Source organism: Galendromus occidentalis, unplaced genomic scaffold (genome assembly GCF_000255335.2).
Source record: "Galendromus occidentalis unplaced genomic scaffold, Mocc_1.1 scf7180000077471, whole genome shotgun sequence".
Taxonomy (NCBI): domain Eukaryota; kingdom Metazoa; phylum Arthropoda; class Arachnida; order Mesostigmata; family Phytoseiidae; genus Galendromus; species Galendromus occidentalis.
Genome location: NW_003805459.1, coordinates 848,128 through 867,203, shown reverse-complemented (window position 1 = coordinate 867,203; position 19,076 = coordinate 848,128). Strand labels below are relative to the sequence as shown.

The 19,076-nt window shown below is 51.4% G+C and overlaps 4 protein-coding genes across 4 annotated transcripts; 2 read left to right on the top strand and 2 right to left on the bottom strand.

Moving 5' to 3' along the window:
• The first annotated feature begins 48 nt into the window (after positions 1-48).
• On the top strand, positions 49-2,131 carry LOC100908879 (aspartate aminotransferase, mitochondrial). Its single transcript, XM_018640047.2, has 3 exons — positions 49-166; positions 683-886; positions 1,062-2,131. The coding sequence occupies exons 1-3, from the start codon at positions 131-133 to the stop codon at positions 2,109-2,111; spliced, it is 1,290 nt and encodes a 429-aa protein (XP_018495563.1). The 5' UTR covers positions 49-130; the 3' UTR covers positions 2,112-2,131.
• Positions 2,132-4,767: 2,636 nt separating this feature from the next.
• On the bottom strand, positions 4,768-13,887 carry Brr2 (U5 small nuclear ribonucleoprotein l(3)72Ab). Its single transcript, XM_003744603.2, has 14 exons — positions 13,776-13,887; positions 12,234-12,457; positions 11,977-12,137; positions 11,771-11,887; positions 11,516-11,669; positions 11,071-11,430; positions 10,620-10,939; positions 10,313-10,511; positions 10,006-10,182; positions 9,565-9,900; positions 9,180-9,440; positions 8,550-9,068; positions 7,505-8,385; positions 4,768-7,369 (listed from the first exon to the last, which is right to left on the bottom strand). The coding sequence occupies exons 1-14, from the start codon at positions 13,885-13,887 to the stop codon at positions 4,768-4,770; spliced, it is 6,423 nt and encodes a 2,140-aa protein (XP_003744651.1).
• Positions 13,888-14,563: 676 nt separating this feature from the next.
• Positions 14,564-16,798, top strand: ais (DExD-box helicase 52). Its single transcript, XM_018640046.2, has 6 exons — positions 14,564-14,715; positions 14,796-14,982; positions 15,067-15,284; positions 15,402-15,776; positions 15,925-16,300; positions 16,544-16,798. The coding sequence occupies exons 1-6, from the start codon at positions 14,564-14,566 to the stop codon at positions 16,796-16,798; spliced, it is 1,563 nt and encodes a 520-aa protein (XP_018495562.2).
• Positions 16,799-17,593: 795 nt separating this feature from the next.
• Positions 17,594-19,076, bottom strand: LOC100898564 (uncharacterized). The gene is made up of 5 exons (XM_003744602.1): positions 18,882-19,076; positions 18,489-18,694; positions 18,215-18,327; positions 18,004-18,091; positions 17,594-17,920 (listed from the first exon to the last, which is right to left on the bottom strand). Exons 1-5 carry the CDS (start codon positions 18,940-18,942, stop codon positions 17,777-17,779), a joined length of 612 nt encoding a protein of 203 aa, XP_003744650.1. The 5' UTR covers positions 18,943-19,076; the 3' UTR covers positions 17,594-17,776.

Sequence of the window (19,076 nt, the reverse complement as noted above, 5' to 3'; positions counted from 1 at the left end):
TGGCTCTCGCACTATCGGCGGCAATCAGATGTGGATTTTGATGACGTCGCAGTGTTTCCCGAATTCGAGAGCGTAGCTCAGCTGATCGCAACTCCATTCCTAAGGTGTCGCGAAATGATTCTATGAGTCGATGAGGAAGTTTCTCCGTGGAATCAAAGCCCTCCAGGTAAGGAGACAACCTCACGATGGGAAACTGTAAAATTTTCTCCCACCGAGCGATGGCGTGTTGAGTTCTGTACACGTTCGGGGCGAATTCTTCTCGTAGAGTATTCAATTTATTTCTCCTCTTCCGTGCCGTCTCGGAGGAGATCGACATCTAGCTACCTGCGGTACAAAATTTACTCAATCGCACCGCGATATCGCCTCGTCGACCTCCTGATCACCAGAGCTGTCGAGCGGAGCCAGATCGATTGCTGAGCTGAATTAGGACGGTGCTACGTGCCATCCGAGTTTTTTCTATCGCCCCGTGTCGGCATCTGGATGGCAAGCGACTCTTTCCGAAATTTCTTCCTCTCTTCACCGAATTATGCTCGGGGATGCCCTGTTCACACCACAAGCGACGCACATTCTTCGCCCCGATTAATCGACTTGGTTTCCTTGCGGTAGATGCGGCATAAAAACACCGATATCTTGTCTGTCATATCATACTGCTAGCTAGTTGTACAGCCCAATCCTCCCGCAGCTCTGCCGCGAAACGAGGCTCTTCGACTGCACAAATCGCGGGCAGCAGAAGCTCGGGATGGCTTTTGTTTTCCCTCGGACGAACCCTCCGGTCTTGCCCCACGAAGCTCTCGAGAAATACCGCCGAGACGATGCGAAACTCAAGGCCAACCTCACAGTGGGAACCTATTGGAACGAGCGAGAGAAACTCCATGCGTTCGAAACGGTGAGTGACCTTGTTCCACGCGAAAAGTTCTCGATTGATCTGTGTATGTGTTCCGCACAACGCGGCCGCATGACGTAACAGATCGCAGATCTGTGAGGACCGAATCAATCGTATGCGATGTGGCGCCCTTATCCGCACCGCATAATGAATGCTGAGCAAAACGAAATTGTTTCAGGCGCGTGAAGCTCGACGCATAGTTCACAGCCGGGTGCACTGCCACAATTATCCGCACCAAGGCGGCAATGAAGACTTCAGAAGGCTTGTGACAGAGTTTGTTCTAGGCAAGGGACATCCGGCACTGGGTCGCAGTTCGAGTTTCCAGTCGTTGGGGGCAGGGGGAGCCCTGTCGATTGTCGGCCATCTCTTAAGCAAGTACATGGCATGCGACACGATATTCCTCTCGTCTCCGCATTGGCCTACGTACGCGAAAATTTTCCCCTTGGCCGGAGTCACGAATATCGGGCATTACCGCTACTTGAAAAACGGAGCCTTCGATCTAGACGGAATGCTTGAGGATCTCCTAGCGCTCGATTGCCGCTCTGCGGTGCTCCTGCAAGTTTGCTGCCACAATCCCACCGGTTGCGATCCTACGATCGAGGATTGGAAAAAAATCGTTGCTATCGTTCAGGAGAAAAAGCACCGCGTTATCCTCGACGCGGCCTATCACGGATACGTGAGCGGAGATCCCTTCGCGGATCTCGAGCCAGTGCGAATTTTTGTCGATGCCGGGCTGGACGTGCTGCTTTGCCAGAGTTTCTCGAAAAACCTCACAATGTATTCGGACCGTATCGGGTCTCTGACAGTAGTCGCGAGCGATACCGAAGCGCTACAAGCCATCGAGGCTGCCGTATTCACGATCGTTTATCACTCGTACGTCGCACCGCCCCGCGACCCCGCTCTCATCATTGCGACGATTTTAGGCGACACCCAGCTCCGCGACCTGTGGTTTGAGGAGCTACGTCAGGCATCCGATAGATTGCAGAAGAATCGCCGACGATTGTATGACGCCCTAATGAGAGAACTACCGTCTGAACGATGGGAACGAATACTCCACCAGAAGGGACTGTATTGTTCCGTCGACGTAGATCTTAACGACGTACAGAAGCTACAGGAAAGATATTCCGTTTATATTTTAGCCAACGGTCGCATAAATCTCAGCGGTCTTAACGAAGGGAATATTTCACACGCGGCGCGAGCACTCGCTGGGGTGGTCTCAGAGATTTGAGTTGAATAAATATTTTCTTACATCGACGAAAAGGGAATCGATAGCGACTCGTTTTTTATTTGATTTTCCCCGTAGGATCGGCAGACGAGGCTCTCGGCGATATAATCACGTCTCTAAAACCATGCAGAATAATATTGGCAAGCTTCTCAAGTAAACAAAAGGAAAATAGGCAGTGGAGCAAGCCAGCGCAGATGAAGGCCCGGTCGTTTGCCATGAATGGAAAGCGTGTAATCCGGAGACATGGTGTGCGAACGCCGCTCGACGGAAGATGTCGGCGGCGACGTCGAATTGTTTTCCTCGCTCTGACTGGATGTTTTCAGCCGATTGCGGTCGAAACGAAGAAAATGCCTCGTTCCGTCATTCTTCTTCGTTGACGACTTTCGAAAGCGGCAACGCACTGCGCTCCAATCACAATAGATATGGGAGCAGCTCTCAATCGTACGCCGTCATCTGATCTGCGATCGGCAAGCGTCAGGCGAATTTCTTTTCTGATGCTGCTCAGTCTCCCCCGTACTGGAGTTTGCCTGCCACACCCACACTGCAGACTCCCGATCTCCGAAAATCCGAGAGGGGGATTCGACTCATTTCCCAATCATCTTGGCGTAAATCAGCTCTTTTTCAATCCGCAGCGGGAAATCAATGGATGGAAACGTCTCAGACACAGAGGCATCGGGAGACGAAGGCGGCAGGGATAACGAAATCGATTTGAACAACAGGCACGATGACGACCGTCACTCGTTAGGTGCAAAATAATCACAATCTGGATTCGCTGTCAAGACAGGGAGCGGATCATGAGCGGATCGAAACCCCAAAATCGCGGTTCGCCCAATCGATCATGTGAATAGTTGCGTCCCCCTTAAGTAAATCTTGTTCGTATATCCGAGTTTATATCGTAGACCGAAGACGGAAAAATCACGCACATTGCATATTTCAGGATAACCCCGGTGACCACCTTCGATGGGCACAGAGTTGTTGGTCGCAAGTTTCGTATTTGCAGAACATGGCACCATGCTCAGCGATATGTCCGAATCTCGTGCACGAGCCCCACGCAAAGAGTCCCTGTTACGGACAGACGATCTCATTACTCGCAAGCGGTGAAAATCGATTCCGCATTCGTCTTTTCTTGTTATGATAAAACATCTTTGATTCCTTCCACTCTTACCGCCCACGCGGCCAGAAATTGAATGTTGAGCGGAAGAACGGCACCTGGTACATGTCAGCAGCCAGTCCGCGGACACTCAGGTGCTTTCGAGACTTCTTCGAGAATCGGTCTCGTTTTCCGAGCCCGAAGAACTTGCGAGCACCTCTTCGAAATACTATATGCTCGAGCCATCGATGGTGGTGCGATCAAGAGTGTTGCTCTCGAACACCACCGCAATCCGGCGGTCGAGGCAACGAGCCATGGGGTTATTCATAGATCGACACTAAGCATCGTGATTTCATAGATTCAAGGATGCACAGTTCATATCGACAATCAAACACAGCTCCAGAAGCTAACCTTGAAGATCCTTTTCTGCTCCGAAGTGTACTCCTTCGGAACGGTGATCAAACTTCCGACACGGTGGTGACTCTGATATTCATCGCGCAGCGAGCAGAAAAATACGAGCACGCGTAGCCATCGTCCACAATCTCACTCATGGCTCGGATGATTCGTATTGTTTCGTGAGTGACCGTTCTGATGCCACGGAACAGTCTGACCACTGCGAAGAATCCACAAGCGTACGCCCGATGGCTCTCACCATCAACTGAGGCTCTCTGACCGATCGCGCGGTGAGACAGACGGCGACGAGAAGAAGGAGGAGATGAAGAACAAGCAGAAAAGTTCTTCTTGACTTCTCTTTTCTGTGAGGATCTGCCAACGCGCGCCGCGCTCATCGTGACCCTCGCCTCCTCTTCGAATGGACGATACCGTTACCGTCGGTACGTAGCGCGACACCTGCTCAAAATCATTCTTCGGAAGCTGCTTTCAAACGAAGATTGGACGTATTCAGTTCCGATCGTCCCAGCAGTGATTGACATGTCTCATTCGTCGATATCAATGATCGGGAGTTTTCTCCTTTTCGTTGCAGCGATGAGCGAAGCCGTCTCGCATCCGAGCTCAGCTTTCAGGTTGGAACGCGCAAGATGAGCCTTCTTTGCTCAACCGAATGGGCGTCCACGGTGGTGGTCGTGAGGGCCTCCGAACAGCTGGGCCCCGATTCATTCGGCTGGCTTTTTCGCCCCGCGTTCTCCATCGGCCCCGAGTCGATGCGCTGGCGGTGCATTGCATCGGGTTCTCATGCGTTCATCATACCGCTGGTCGATGCAAATCCGGAATTGAAAATATCGAAGAATGCGTCGGTTCGAAATTCCCCGACGGGGCGTCAGGCCCCCTCTACAGAAAGAAGTAGTTTTTCGAGAGCACCTTGTCCGTGTGTGCAGGAAGGGAAATGAACGACGGGACAAGATACAATCATGCTGATGCCGAATGATTGGAATTCGTAGTCCAACAGATTTTCGTGGAGAGACGTTTATTTTTAGGTTGAATAATTACAAGATTGGATGGATAAAATTACAACATACAGCGCTTCCAGTCCACTTCTAGATTAGGCCGGAGAAATTCCGTTTCTCTGCCTGCCGGGCTGATGGAATCCTTTGTTCATCAGATGTAAGATACTCAGTCGCTCTCGTCATCGCTGTGTCGGCGTTTCGCGGAACCGACCTTCAAATTGAATTTATACTCCTGATCGCAACCCATATAGGCATCACTCATGAAGTACAACACGTAGCTGTGCTCTCCCGACGACGGAGCCACGAAGTCCAGCTTAACTTTGGCTTTTTGTTGTAGGTTGAACCTTTTAATAGAGATCAACGAGTTCGTCGATGGCTCGCCGATCACGAGCCACCAATTCTCCTCTCGCTTTTGTGGGAACAGCGGCGCCAACACCGAGCCGGTGACCTCGTCTTCGCGTTCGAGTTGTACAATCACATTGACCGTTCCTCCACTCCGGACGGAATCCGCGTTGGCGACCTCGAACGACACCTCGACGCTCGGGTAGCGGTTGCAGAACTTGGCAACGTCCATCATTTGGGCTTGCGTCATCTGCAGAAGTCTGTCACGCTCGGCGTCTTCGAGCTCCATCACGTCGAAAACGGTTTCGACTCCGGCCTCTCGGCACCGACTGATGACCTCCGGGCCGAAATGCGGCAGCTGTTTCAGGTAGGAGTCTTTGTTCCACATTCCTTGGGTGACCATCTGAGCGAGTTCCATGGCTGCCAGCGCCGGGGTGAGCCATCCGTTCGAGGAGAGAACGTCAACACACGCCTGAATCAGTCGTATGCACTTCTTCAGAACGAGCTCTGTGTCCATTTGCAGTTCAGCCGACAGTTGGATCCGCGACAGATGTGCTTGGAGGAGAAGATTGGTTTTCACGTGAGGGTCGGAAAATTTGGGATCCGTTAATTTATGAGGTAGTTTCTCGTAGAGCTGTTTCAATATCGACTCCTCTCGATGCCGAACCGGGACGCTTTCGTATTCGGCCGCGGAACTGACGATTTCCAGGAGACCTCTTAATTTGGTTCGATTGTTCAGAGAAACGGAGAACAATTCGATGGTCGTATAATTGATGTAGTAGTAGGCAGCGATCATTCCCAAATTCAAAGGGGACACATCGATTTCATCTTCGATGGCGATACATTTGCTCTGCTCAAGATCGTTGAGCGTCGTTTCAACGAGGTCCGACAGATGGTCTGAGAGGTGCCGATGGGTCACACCTTGCAGGTTGTAATAGTTGGGATTCTGAGTCATTCTACGGTACATAAGGGTCCAAGTCAATTGATCGATCGCGTCCTGTTTGTTCTCGATGGTTTTGGTGACGATCTCCGCACAGAAATGATCGTGCAGACAGTGGTCGAGATGGCTCTCGACGGGGAGCGGTTCGTAGAGGAATTTCTTGAAATATTCTTTCTTGCTCTGCTGACAGAGGAGCAGAACCTTGGCATCGTCATCGGTCCGCGGACGGTTCGCTCGGCCGATCATCTGCATGACGGTCGTGATCGGATAATCATCGTAAGAATGGATTTTGCCGTTGTAGTACTGGGTATCCATGATAATGACAAGATGCGCTTGGAGTGTCAAGGCATAACAGAGGGAGCTGGACGCCACGAGGACTTGGATCGCACCGGAGTCGAAAAGCTGCTCGACGATTTCACGATCACCGGACGAAAGGCCTTCGTGGAGATAGGCCACGCCCCCCTGCAGAGCTTCTTTTAGCGTGTTGTCCGTCATCTGATCCAGGAACGGCTTCAGATCCTCGAGCGGAACATGCAAGAAACTGTTTTCCGCGCTGTTCGCAGCCGAATAGGTCAGCAGCTCGATACAAGTGATCCGGGACTGTTTTCTTGAAGGTACGAAAACGATGACAGGTTTCCGCGGCGATAACCTCGCGATTCCCTGGCAAACAGGTTTAGCCATGGCCAGGAGACGACTGGCGTTATGGGTCATGTTGAAACCCTGGATGTGGAGCTCTAGCTGAACGGGTCGGACGTTCGGATGGAAATTGAATGTGGAATTCGCTCCCGCTCCGAGCCATTGAGCCACATCGCGAGAATTCGCCAGAGAGGAACTCAGGGCCACGATCCGAATGTTGTGACGTTCCAGCTGGGAAGAGATGTACCGCATTCGGGAGCAGATAATTTCGATCGTCGGCCCCTCCTGACCTCCAATCAGGTGCAGCTCGTCGACAATGAATAGATCGACGTTCTGAACCGGTCGTCTCTGTTTCCATCTCCTGGAAAGGATATCCCAACGTTCGGGAGTTGAGATGATGATGTTGCCGCTCGTGAGGAGCTTCAGGTCGCTCCCGGTTTCCCCGGTGAGCATGACGACTTTCTTTCCGAGCTTCTTTGCGAATTTCTTCTCCCACTCCTTGAAGACAATCGTAGCGAGCTCTTCGCGAGGTGCGACGTAGACACAGCGACCTTCATCTTGTTGGCTGAAGAGTCGGAGGATGGCGAATTCGGCGCAGATTGTCTTGCCCGATCCGGTCGGAGCACCTACGAAAACGTTGTCGTCCGAGTTGTATATGGCATTGAACGCTTGAGTTTGTATCGGGTTGAAGGAAGTCAAAGCTCCGTCGTAAAGAGCTTCAAAGTCTTTGTTTTGTAATGCAGAAATCGGCAACGGCTGGAGGTCCAATAGCTCAGTGGGTGGAGCGTATTTCTCGGGGAGAATCATGTGACGGAACGAGACAGGATAAAGACTCTCGCTGCCGATCCATCTGCGGAACGAGATAAAGGGTTTCCATTAGATTCGAATGAGAATACGACAAGGAGGTCTTCCAGCGAGGGGATACCATGAGGAAATACATGCTCCGCTTTTGCGATGCGGATGTTTTTCTCGAAAATGTGCTTACCGGTCCGAAACGACCCGAATGAAATAGTGTGGCGGGACGGGTTCGAATAGAGCTACGAAAAATCGAACCAAGTGCTCGTCTTGAGCGAATTTCTGTTTCAGGAGGAAATACTCATGATGGAGGATGAGTTCCGAATTGACATCCTCGACCAGGATCCAGAAGGCTTCCGAAGTTCCGTGAACCTTCTCGTCCCATTGGAAATCTGGCGTTATCGTGAGCTCTACTTTCAGCGTGGACCTCGTGATGGGTTGGATGTGAGCCACCAGATCGAGTTTCGGGAACTGATGTATATATCGGTGGATTGTTTTCCCCATTTTCGGCATACGCAGTAGCTCGCCGATTTCACTGACGTTCAGGTCGAAGAGCCTCTCGAACGGGAAATTCTTCGTTTCGAGTTTCTTGATGACCTCCTTCGGGATCTTCTTGAATTGACGCAGAGGTGACATGCTCTGCCACATCCCCTTATCGATCATCTTGCACATCGATAGAGTCTTGTCGGCCAACTGAGCCCAACCCCGATGCAGAACGATTTCGAATATCGCCCTCATGAGACGCGCTGCACTCTGTGTGACGTACACCATATCCGACATGAGAGCCAAGCGCTCGAGCTGGAGTTGCGAGATGTAGGCTTGCAGGAGTACGTTTACTTTAGCGACAGGTTCCTCAACGCCTTCTTTGATTGGGATTGGAACTCGTTCGGTGAGTTTTTTCAGCTCGAGCTTCTCTTCTTCACGAATCACGATGTTGCGGAACTCGCCGGATAGCGAGAACACTCGGAAGAGATCGATTTCACTCAGGGTCGGCTTCAGCATCTGATTGTACGTGGCCATCGTTTCGTGGGTGCAGTAGAAATAGGAGGCGATTCTGCCGAGCTCCGTGACCTGCAGCGACAGACATCGGAATTCTTATTCATTGACAATTTCGAAACTCACAGCAGACTATATAGGAACGCTTCGAGTTTCTCAGACCGAGCGCTCGATCTGTCGACTGCGGAGCTACGGGAATTTTCTTCTTCTTTTTTTTTCTTCTGTTCCGTAATTCTCACCTGTAAGTTACCGGATTTACGATCGAAGCGAATCAGCTGGGCCTTATCGAGTTTCGTGGCGGCCGTGAATATGAGATTTGCCCTGAATTTCTCCAGGAGTCGGTCGTTCTCCATGTCGTCCGATGAGATCCCGTAGACTTGGGGAGCTCTCATCATGCGCACGTAGAGATACGTGTACCCGAGCCAGTTGACGGCATCCTGGACGGTCTGAATGTTACCGAGGACGATTTCGGCGTTCAGGACGTCGGGTAGCTTAGAAATCATCTGCGACTCGACGGGCAGCTGCTGGTTCAAGAGGGATAGGTAGTATTGGAGCTCCGAGTGGTTGGTCATCAGCACTCCTTCTCCTTTGGTGTCGTACTGCGGTCTTCCGGCACGACCCAACATCTGCAGGACATCTAGAGCTCCAAGCTCGGTCCATTTGCCCTTCTCCGGGTTGTAAACTTGGGTTCCTTTGATGATGACCGTGTGGGCGGGGAGATTCACACCCCAGGCCAAGGTGGCAGTCGAGACCAGGACCTGCGACGGAGCGAATGTTCCCGATTCAAATTATTACCAACGCGTTCGGCTTCCCGCGGACCGAGAAAAAAAAAACGACCCGGGATCGGAACCTCGCCATCGAGAACTGACCTGGAGATGTCTGTCGGCGAACAAGTCCTCCACGAGAGTTCTGTCCACACGTGACATTCCGGCGTGATGGATACCGAATCCGTACGGCAGCAGGTCTTTCAGGTCAAGATTTTTGACTTGTTCGGCTTCGCTCCTCAAGACTTCGGTGCTGGCGGCGCCCTCTCGGAGGAAAAGACTCAGAGTGTCTTTGTCCAGACAGAGATTCTTGATGGCTTTTGCCGTTTTCGCCGTTTCCTTTCGAGAATGGACGAAAACGAGGACCTGCAACGAAGAATGAACGGAGCGTTGTACAGGCGGGCACGCACAAGAGAACATTTTCTGCTCCGTAGGAGCCTGGATTCACAATGGAATGTCGGTACACAACGAGAAAAAAGAGGGGGCTTACTTGACTCTTGCCGGCATTGGCGACTATTTTCTCGTAGAGGATCTCGTTCATGATCTCGAACCGTTTGAGGACCTTCTTCTCAGTGATTCCGATGAACTTCTGCTCCAAGGGTACCGGTCGGTACGAGTTGTCAAAATAGAACAAGCCCTTCTTCGGATCTACTCTGAGGAATGTTGCGACGTCTTTGTAGTTCGGCAGTGTGGCCGAGAGACCAACGAGTCGAACGTCGTCCTGCGTCGTTTCCATGTTACGTATAGTTCTTGCAACTAGGGCTTCGAGAACGGGTCCTCGCTCATCGTGGAGGAGATGAATTTCGTCGAAAATCATCAGGCGTACCTGGATGATGCGCCCTTATTATGGAGGTGTCGGAGAATCGTTCGGTCTATTTTTGGCAGAATAATCCGGAGGCCCGGAGGATACGAGCGGGAGTCGTCGACTCACCAATTGGGTATACGTTCGATCGCCTCCTTTTCGGGTGATGATATCCCATTTTTCGGGAGTGCACACGATAACCTGGGTGGCGTTGATTTGCTCGCGGTTCAGTTGGTGATCTCCTGTCAGCTCGGACACCACCAAGCCGTACTTTTCCAATCGTTTCGAGAAGCTGCCCACCATTTCCTGTAGGAGTGGATGAACTAGGATCGAGTCACTGCGGGACCAAGACCCCTCAAAAGGGCTCCAACTCAGGAAGATTCGACCAGGGGGGTCGAGGTGAAGATCCAAGTAAGGAACCGGGGACTCCACAAACCTGTACGAGTGAGCGCATGGGTGCTACGTATACGATCTTGAACGAGTCTCCATTGATTGTTCCGTCTGTGTTGATGTGCTTCCCGATTTCTCTGAGCATGCAGAGGAGAGCTACATTCGTTTTTCCAGCTCCTGTGGGGGCACAGATGAGAATGTTCTGATCCGATTCCAGCGCAGCGTCCTTGAGTCGTGACTGTATCCTGGAAAGCATCGGGGGACGAGATTCAGAGAGTTTTCCCGGTGCTACATTGAGGTAAATCAATTTTCTTCTTCTTGTACTTCTTTATCTTCATGGTGAGGGAGCGAACCTATTGAGGGATTTGAACTTGTCGAACGCCGGCTGAGCCCAGTCTGGGAGCGTATCGATCGGCACTAGTTTCTCTCCCTCATCGAATGCCTTAGGTTTGAGGGCGGGAACTTGAATCTCCTCGTAGCCTTTGTGAGTTTTCCGCAGGGAACCATCCGGCAACTGGCATCGTTTGCTCGACATGAAATGCGATCCTTGCGAGAAGGCCAAATCCTCAAGGTCGAGGAGTTTGCAAGACGACAGTCGGAGTTTGGAGGATTTTTCGTCGTCCGAGTCGTCCTCTTCCAGATTCCGCTTCTTTCCCTTGTCTTTCGCTCTCGACTGTGCGGCGAACAAAAACATGGTTATGATTAGCTGTCGCTATCTCATTATCATAGTGCTGCGGAATGCGTAGAGCAGCAAAGCCTCACCCTGCCCTACTCCTGCAGAAACAAAAGGCAATGGCTACTCACCTCTTTCCCGGTTCCAATATCCGAGGAGTCGAGCTGGACGAGGATAGAAGCCAACTCGGGGACCGATTTCATCTTCTCACGCAGTTTTTGACGCTGGGAATCGTTTTGCTCTTGAGCGAGAAGTGTGCAATACAGAATCAAGTTTCTGTTGTCTCTGAGCTGCTTGATGAAGTCGAATTGATCGCAGCCAAGTAATCGAACGAGATGGTTTTCGATGTCTCGGTCCTCTGCCGACGTCTTGAGAATCTGGAGAACCTCCGAAGCTTTTGTTTGAGCAACGACGGGATCGTCGTACGTCCTCGAGAGTCTCCTCTGGAGCCAGTAGGCGTCGATGTGTCGCGCGTGGAGACTTTCGCCCTTCTGCAGCGGAGAGAATTGTCAACTAGAGGAATATAAGAGCGACTCGGAACCGTCAAGGTCGGTGAGCTCCGTTGCACTCTCGTACCTTGCTTTCTCCTTGTTTGGGTCCCCTGTTTTCGAGGTTCGCCTGAAGCGTCGACATTTTGGCCTCATAGCCCTCTTCACCTGCTTCATCATCGTCGCTCGCTCCCTCGACGACCATATCGACCATTTCCTCGCCGGATTCTTCATCGTCCGATCTATTCCGTAAGATTTGAGTCATTTTTTCTGATCGAGCTCCATTTGGCATCCGACAACAAGGCGTCGTGTATCATTTCAAAGTTTTCTTATCAGCACGTACCTGTCGAATTCGACGTTCACGCCGTAGGTATCATCGATGTCCTGCTGCTCTACGACATCGTCCGTGTTTTCGGAGTAATCAGTTATTTTCTTGCAGAGGTTTACCAACACCGCGTATCTGAAGAGAATCCGAAGTTTTTTAAGGTCGATTGACGGGCACAGCCCCGAGGGAAGAGATATTCGCGGGAAGCTGCGACTCCCTCTTACCTCTCATCTGCGAAGGCCCCTAACAGAGATTCGAGCTCTTTCCGTCTCTCAGAGTCTTTGATACGATCTGTTTTCAAGGTCTTCAGTACTTCGTCTGCGGCGCCGCAGAGAAGATCACGCGGGTTGTCGCCCAGCATGTCTTGCAAGAAACTCAACAGGACCTGGAATCGAGAACGGTTTTGATAACAGATAAGACATTTCTTCTCTTTTCGGATTTCGAAGATGCGATTTTTTTCAGAGGGTGATTGAGAGCTCACCTCATAAGTTTGCTTCGTCTCGTCTGTTTTCGGTCGGTATACGATTCCGGCGATTTCATCGGAGTCTTGCAAAACGGATGGCTTTGCCTTCATTTTCAGACTCGCAGAATCCTTCTTCTTCGACTTCCGCTTCTTCTCACTGATTTCCTTGGTCGGCTTGCTCCGCTCGTAACGATCTCCCATGCGAGTGCCTGTGAGTTTGCCCTCCAGGGAGAACACCTCGCCTGCAAACAGTATCAGTCAAAGCGGAACCATCCATGAATCAATTCGCCTCAGTTTTGCGGCGATGGCTTCCGCCAAAGCTCCATCTTCAGACACTGGCGGACTGCCTCCAGTGAATTTATCGAGACCAGACAGAGCGATGGGCTTCACCGGTCCCATCTAGGCATTTCAAATAAGCGCAATTCAGAAAAACCGCGGTTTCGATTAACCGGAGCCGAAAAACCGCTAACCGCGATTATAATCGCAAATAACCGCGATCGCTCCAGCGAGTAATCTGAGGCGAAATCAGCATGTGAACATGGATCTATTCCTATTGTTGCTTATTTGAAGCTTTTGGGGGGAAAGGGAGATGACGAGCTCACTCAGAGAATGGAATCTCCCGTTTGTGTGTTTAATGAATCAAGACTTGGAAGGAGTCATGGAGTCCAACGAATTTCATAGAAGATGTACTCTCTAAGACAATGATCAAGCCGGGAGCGTTTGATGGCTCTTGCAGCACGAGCAAAGAGTATCGTTGATGTTTTGATCTCGATTGCTTGAGCAACGAAAACGTCGATGCACGCTCCGCCGCTGCCAGGTCTACATCCAACGTGCCTTCGGACGTGAAATCTCAATGTTACGTGCCGTGCGCCGAGATCCGAGACCGAAGATGATATTCCTCGAGCTATTCTAGGAGCTGAGCCAATTGTCAGAAAAATCTTCTGGAAATCATTTTTTATTCGTTCTCGTATTCCGTAATAGGCTGGAGAATAATTTTCGAGACATTTTGGAGGAGCTATGACTGATCCTCAGGCCTTTTGACGTCTGGATTGGCAGGCCTCGATTTGCGATTACTAATCGAAATATACATGCGATTGATCACGATTAAAAACCGCGATTTCGAGCGGTTAATCGCGATTTTCAACCGCGCTTAGAAACCGCTGCAATGCCTAGTCCCATCACGCAGAGGGGTAGCAAATCATAGCACCCCATGACCTCCGGTCAAACGACCGCATCGGATGACTCTTGACAAGTCAAGACAAAAACACCGTGAGGACATGAAGCAAATCTGACAATGCTCAGGCACAAAGATTGTCTCTCGAGGGACTCTGCGGAAACTTGTCTTCTGCTCCTCATACGACGGACGTGCGAAATCACTACGGAGCCCGGAGCCCCGTACAATACCCAGGACTCCGCTCGGACATCGGTGGACCGATGTTGAAGGGCAGCGAGGCAGGAGTCTTCAACTTTCGTTAATGGTCCCGGTGCCGGTGCCACGCTTATACCGGGCGCCAGATTTGACAAGGAGGTCCCATGATCCCAAGGAGTACAACCGCTTACCCGTGGCCTCATCCCGAGCTCGGCGTTCGATGAGTCGTGTATCAGCTTGAAGAACAAGATTTGAATTCGCCTTGTACTCATACTGTAAGGATCGCGCCGACTTGTCCGCCATGATTGGCGATGGCTCGTTTTCTGAGTTTTCGAGCTTCAACAACACGAACGTTATCGTCTGGTGAACCGGTGTGTTTATGTTTTCTGTTTGTGGGAGAGGGTGAGCAGACGCGGCGGCGGCAGAGGTGGTGCTGCAGGCAGCAACGCCGACCGATTGTAGGAGAGAGGTTCCTTCCCCGCCAGCTCAGAGAATCTTCGCGCGGATGGATCCTGGATCCCGGATATACCTACCAATGGAGCTGACTGCCGTGCTGATACTCCAGTAGCTTGCCAGCCTTTGCGTTCCCTGTCGTTACTGCGGAACGCAAGCAAATCCCATAGCGTTCCTGCGTTATTGCGTTCTTGGGAAATTTCATGGTCGTGATTCACGATTATTCCGTGAAATTCTTCCGGACTGTTGTGCGCCCGGAGGCGAGGGCGCGTGTTTTCGAAAATCAAAACAAACTCACGTGCGGTGTTGTCGTGGGCCGTCGTGCGGTACGCGGTTCAAATCGCTCCGATCTCGGCATAATTCTTAAATAACTCAGCGCCCTCGAAAGGAGCTCTCGATCCCTCTCATATGACCCCTACAGCTCGTAGGCTGCCTGCTGTGATTCTTGACATGTTGTGAAGCAGGGCGTGCGCGATTCCTGACAGAGCTTCCTGTGCCAGGAAATCTGAGGTCACTGATATATGGCATGGCTTCAAACGTGCTGCAGCAGCTCTGCATGGGGGTAACCTTCCAAAAGCAGCCTAGAGTTTCCCGAGATCGCATCGAAAAGCTCGCCGCGGCCCCCTCGAGTTTACCCTCTACGAAGTTGAAGGGGAAACCAGAGAAAGTTCAGAACAGGTCAGTAGGTTTGACAGATCCCCGGCGAGACAGATCCCATCTGACAGAGGCTGAAGTTCTCAGCAGTGCATGGATTACAGGATCCGGACACACCACGGCATCGGCGTCTGGGCTGATGACATCCCAGCAGTGGTCACTGATTTCGAACAGCTTGAAACAAGGTACCAATGTAGCAAACAGCTTGTGAGCAACATCGTTGCCTGCGGTTACGAGACACCGACCCCGGTGCAGATGATCACGATACCGGCGATGCTGGAGCGCCGTGAGGTATGTCTCCCCCGCCGTCGAAATCTGCTGCCGAATAAAATTCACCGGAAGACGATTCGAGACGAGCTTCGGCCTTCATTCTAGGTACTGGTCAGCGCACCAACAGGTTCGGGGAAAACAGCTGCTTTTGTCATACCGTTGGTGCACCTCCTGGGGGAGCCGTCGACCGATGGTTTTCGAGCCGTTGTGGTTTGTCCCACCCGAGAACTTGCCAAACAAACATACCGAGAAGTTGTCAGGCTCGCTGAGGGCACTGGACTCCGGACGTATGTGTTGACGAAGACATCGAACGCCCAGAAACGGTCAGCGCCTCTGGAATTCGTTCCCACGTCCTAGTATCAGCCATGATCTACTAGCAGATGTCAATGAGCTCTCTAGTCAAATTGTAGGCCGGGAAGTAATTGTTAGCGTTTCGGCAGGTTCTCTTCAGATATGGCTAAGAGTCTGGACATCATGGTGACAACACCCAACCGACTCGTGTGGCTGCTCAAGGAAACAAAACTGACCCTGGGACGTGTTCAACACCTGATCATTGACGAGAGCGATCGCTTATTCGAGGCTGGAAAGAGTGGCTTCCGCGATCAACTGGTGAAGATCTATGAGGCTTGTGACTCGTCGAAACTGAAGCGAGCAATGTTCTCTGCGACGTCGAGTAAAGACCTGGATAAGTGGTGCCGATTGCATCTCGACTCCGTCGTCATCGTAGCGGTGGGCGCGAAGAACTCGGCGACGAAACAAGTCGATCAGAAGCTCTTGTTCGTCGGCACTGAAAACGGCAAACTCTTCCAGATTAGGTGAGTTGCAGAGCGTAGTATCGGAGGGCAGGCCATTGAGAAAAATAGGGGAGCCGTTGTCATGCCCCGTCCTACATGACGCATTCCATCTTCGATCCCGTGAACACTTTCAGCTGAGCAACACAGTATGAAACTTCGAATTTTCCAGACAGATACTCCGAGCCGGGGTGCGGCCGCCTGTTCTAGTATTTGTCGAGTCGAAGGCGGCGGCCAAAGAATTGTACAGTCATCTCGTGCTGGATGGACTGAACGTCGACGTCATCCATTCTGACCGGACGATTTCGGATCGTGATTCGATAATGGAACAGTTTCGCCTCGGCAAGATTTGGATTCTCATCTGCACTGAACTCATGGGACGCGGAATAGACTTCAAAGGCGTGCAGCTCGTCATAAACTACGATTTTCCTCAAAGCGCCGCCTCCTACATTCACCGTATCGGTAGAACTGGCAGAGCTGGCCGGAGCGGAGAGGCCATCACTTTCTTCATGGAAAGCGACGCGCCGAAATTGCGTGAAATAGTTCAGGTGCGTCACTTTCGAGTTCCTCTGCTCGACAGCTCGAGCCCATCAGGGTTCGAGCTGGCTACAAATCGACTACCTAAGTCGTGGATGCACCGAAGAGAGCTCGATCGATCGATCGGAGTCTCATTCATGCTCAGTATCAAAGGTCGGCACTCCAGAGAATTCAAGTTTGGGAATGGAGTTCCTGTGGGGAACGATGTTCCTTCGCTGCTGTGTCAAATGATTGAATTATCGATTCGTTTCCAGATAATACGCAAGGCTGGCTGCGATGTTCCAGATTACATGCTGAAATTAAGAACGAAGCATCTCAAAAACAAATTACAACCGAAGGCGAAGACGAAGCTGAAGGAAAAAACTATCGAGACCGACCGCAGCGCGAAACTGAAGCGCCTGAAAACGAGCAAGATAGGACTGAAAGGCTCGAAGAAAATGGAGCAGAAGAAGTCGAAGGCAACGCTCAAGAAGGACCGGAATCCTGGAACTAATTCCGACAAGCAATAAATTCCCCCCACCCCTTATCTTCTTAAGACCCGCGTTGATATCATATATACCCTATTCTTCTGGCGCTCTTCGATACATCCGAATCCCCGAGCAGCGGCGCGGAACTGCCGGCCGGAATGGATCTAGGCAGTTCATAACCTCTCCCAAGCGGTCGACGAGGAGTCCGCCTCTCGCTGGAGTTCTCAACGGGACAGGCTCGTTCTCCTTGCGTGCAAGACTCGAACATTCGCCCCTCAAAGGAAACCCTCAGAGGCTGCTTAGACAGGTGGACCTGACAGCTTTCCTTTCGATAACTTGTGTTTCCAATTGTAGCCCCGACTTCTGACACAACCAAGAGCTCTCATTACAGCGCGCCGAAACTTTCGCTGTCGTTGAATCGTAGGTCCCGAATCATACTTCGTAGACCACCTATCTCCCTCGGATCGGGCATTCGGCTGTTAGTCACGGTCAGAGGGTGAGGAGCATCTCTCCCAGAGCCATGAGGAATTGTACCCTGTCCTCGAACCTCGATCCGATCTTTCAACAGAAAAGACTGATTACGTGCCAAGGTGGGAGGATGTGAAGGATCACCACGATGATCTAAACGAGCTTAGTCAGCGGCGACCAGAGATGTGACGCGTCTCGATTTGCTCGCGAGAAGGTCGGAGCTCCGAGACGTCCGAGAGGAAGAAGGAATATTGAATCCCTAGGATTTTTGAAGGTCTTCGAGGCGGAGGTACCCTGCAGTCCGCCGAGCTGTTCCTTTCTCGGTGTAAGCCCAGGCGGCATACGTAAAATCGGAGCATGACGGGTCGATCTATCAAAGGGTTTATTCCCCCGCTACGAGCACTATAGCACAATATATAGGCGAGGCGTAGGATTCGTAGTGAAACCGTTCAGAACGTAATAGCGTCGATGTGCGTGAAGAGAACTTCCCGCTGAAACTAGTCGGGCAGAACCCGGCGGAGCGGTGCTGTCTCTGTCTGCCCTGACAGTTGGCTATGGGGTCCCGAACAAATGCCCGGGACGCGGTGCGCCGCTGAGGCCATACTTGTCCATGAGATCCTCACAAAGTTCATTAACGAAGAGGACTTCGGGCGTGTTCTGACTCGGCTCACTATCCCCACACTTGGTGACGAAGATCTATCAGGGAGATGTTTCGATTAATCTTCATACCGAGTACACAGGAACATTGAATGGAATACCCACACCTGAGCTAAACTCACATGAACGAGAGCGTGCTTGGTCTCTAGGAGTGTTTTGAAATGGGGGAATTCCATTTTCGAGAATATGTGCTCCGAACACAGCGATACCCTGGAAAGAGTCAGTGGTGCGGGATGAGATATGGGATACATACATATAGACGTCAACTCCGCGCTCGCCTTTCGTGGTGATCCTAGGGGAAAATAAATTAGCTCATCATTCGGAGACACGAACCTCCGAGCGAATGATGGGATAATATCCAAATCGAAGTCATCCGGTAATTCGAAGAGTTCTTGCACGGTATGGATCTCCGTAGTGTCTATCAGGAAGACGTCGAATCGTGTTCCCTGTGATGTTTGAATTCATCGCCTTAAATTTCTCCTCCACGCCGCTCAAAAGGATTAGATCCGTCATGGTAGCGTCCGCGCTGATTCGAACTCTGGGAAACCTCTCCCAAGACGCGAACCAGCCAAGTATAAAAATACACAGAGAAGCATTGAGCCATTACCTTTTTGGCGAAGTACGTAACTCTCATCGGCCGACCTCCTATTACCGACACGTAGCTCAGATTACAGACAGGCTCACAGACTTTTCTCAATTTTCTTTCACTCAAGGCTCTCTCCATGGCGTCCAGCTTCGACCACAAAGGTTCCGGAATGACTGATATATTTGAGAACCCTCCGACTCTCACCACCATCGCGTCCCAGTGAGAACCTTCGTCGATATCCGGGAAAAGACATGTATTCAGTGCTGAGCACCGAGGATTTTCCAAATACCTACATATATTCTCACTATATATGCGAGCTCCCCAGTTGTTGAAATTAGTCCGTCCAGCACGGGGCATTCCCATTAGACAGGATCGATTGCGACTTGCAGCGACAGATCGGTCGACAAAGCTCACCTCGCTTGAACTCCGGGAATGAAACTGTCGATTGACCCCCGACATCCGCGCACTCCATCATCTACTCGTCTCCAGCCCGGACTTCCCCGTCGAGTCGACCTCCGGCACGGAATGATATAGGGCTCCTGATCTCCCACACGGATCCCTCGAGGAGCCGGGCGATTATTCGTTCGTCAAGTCTGTGGAGGAGCCGGG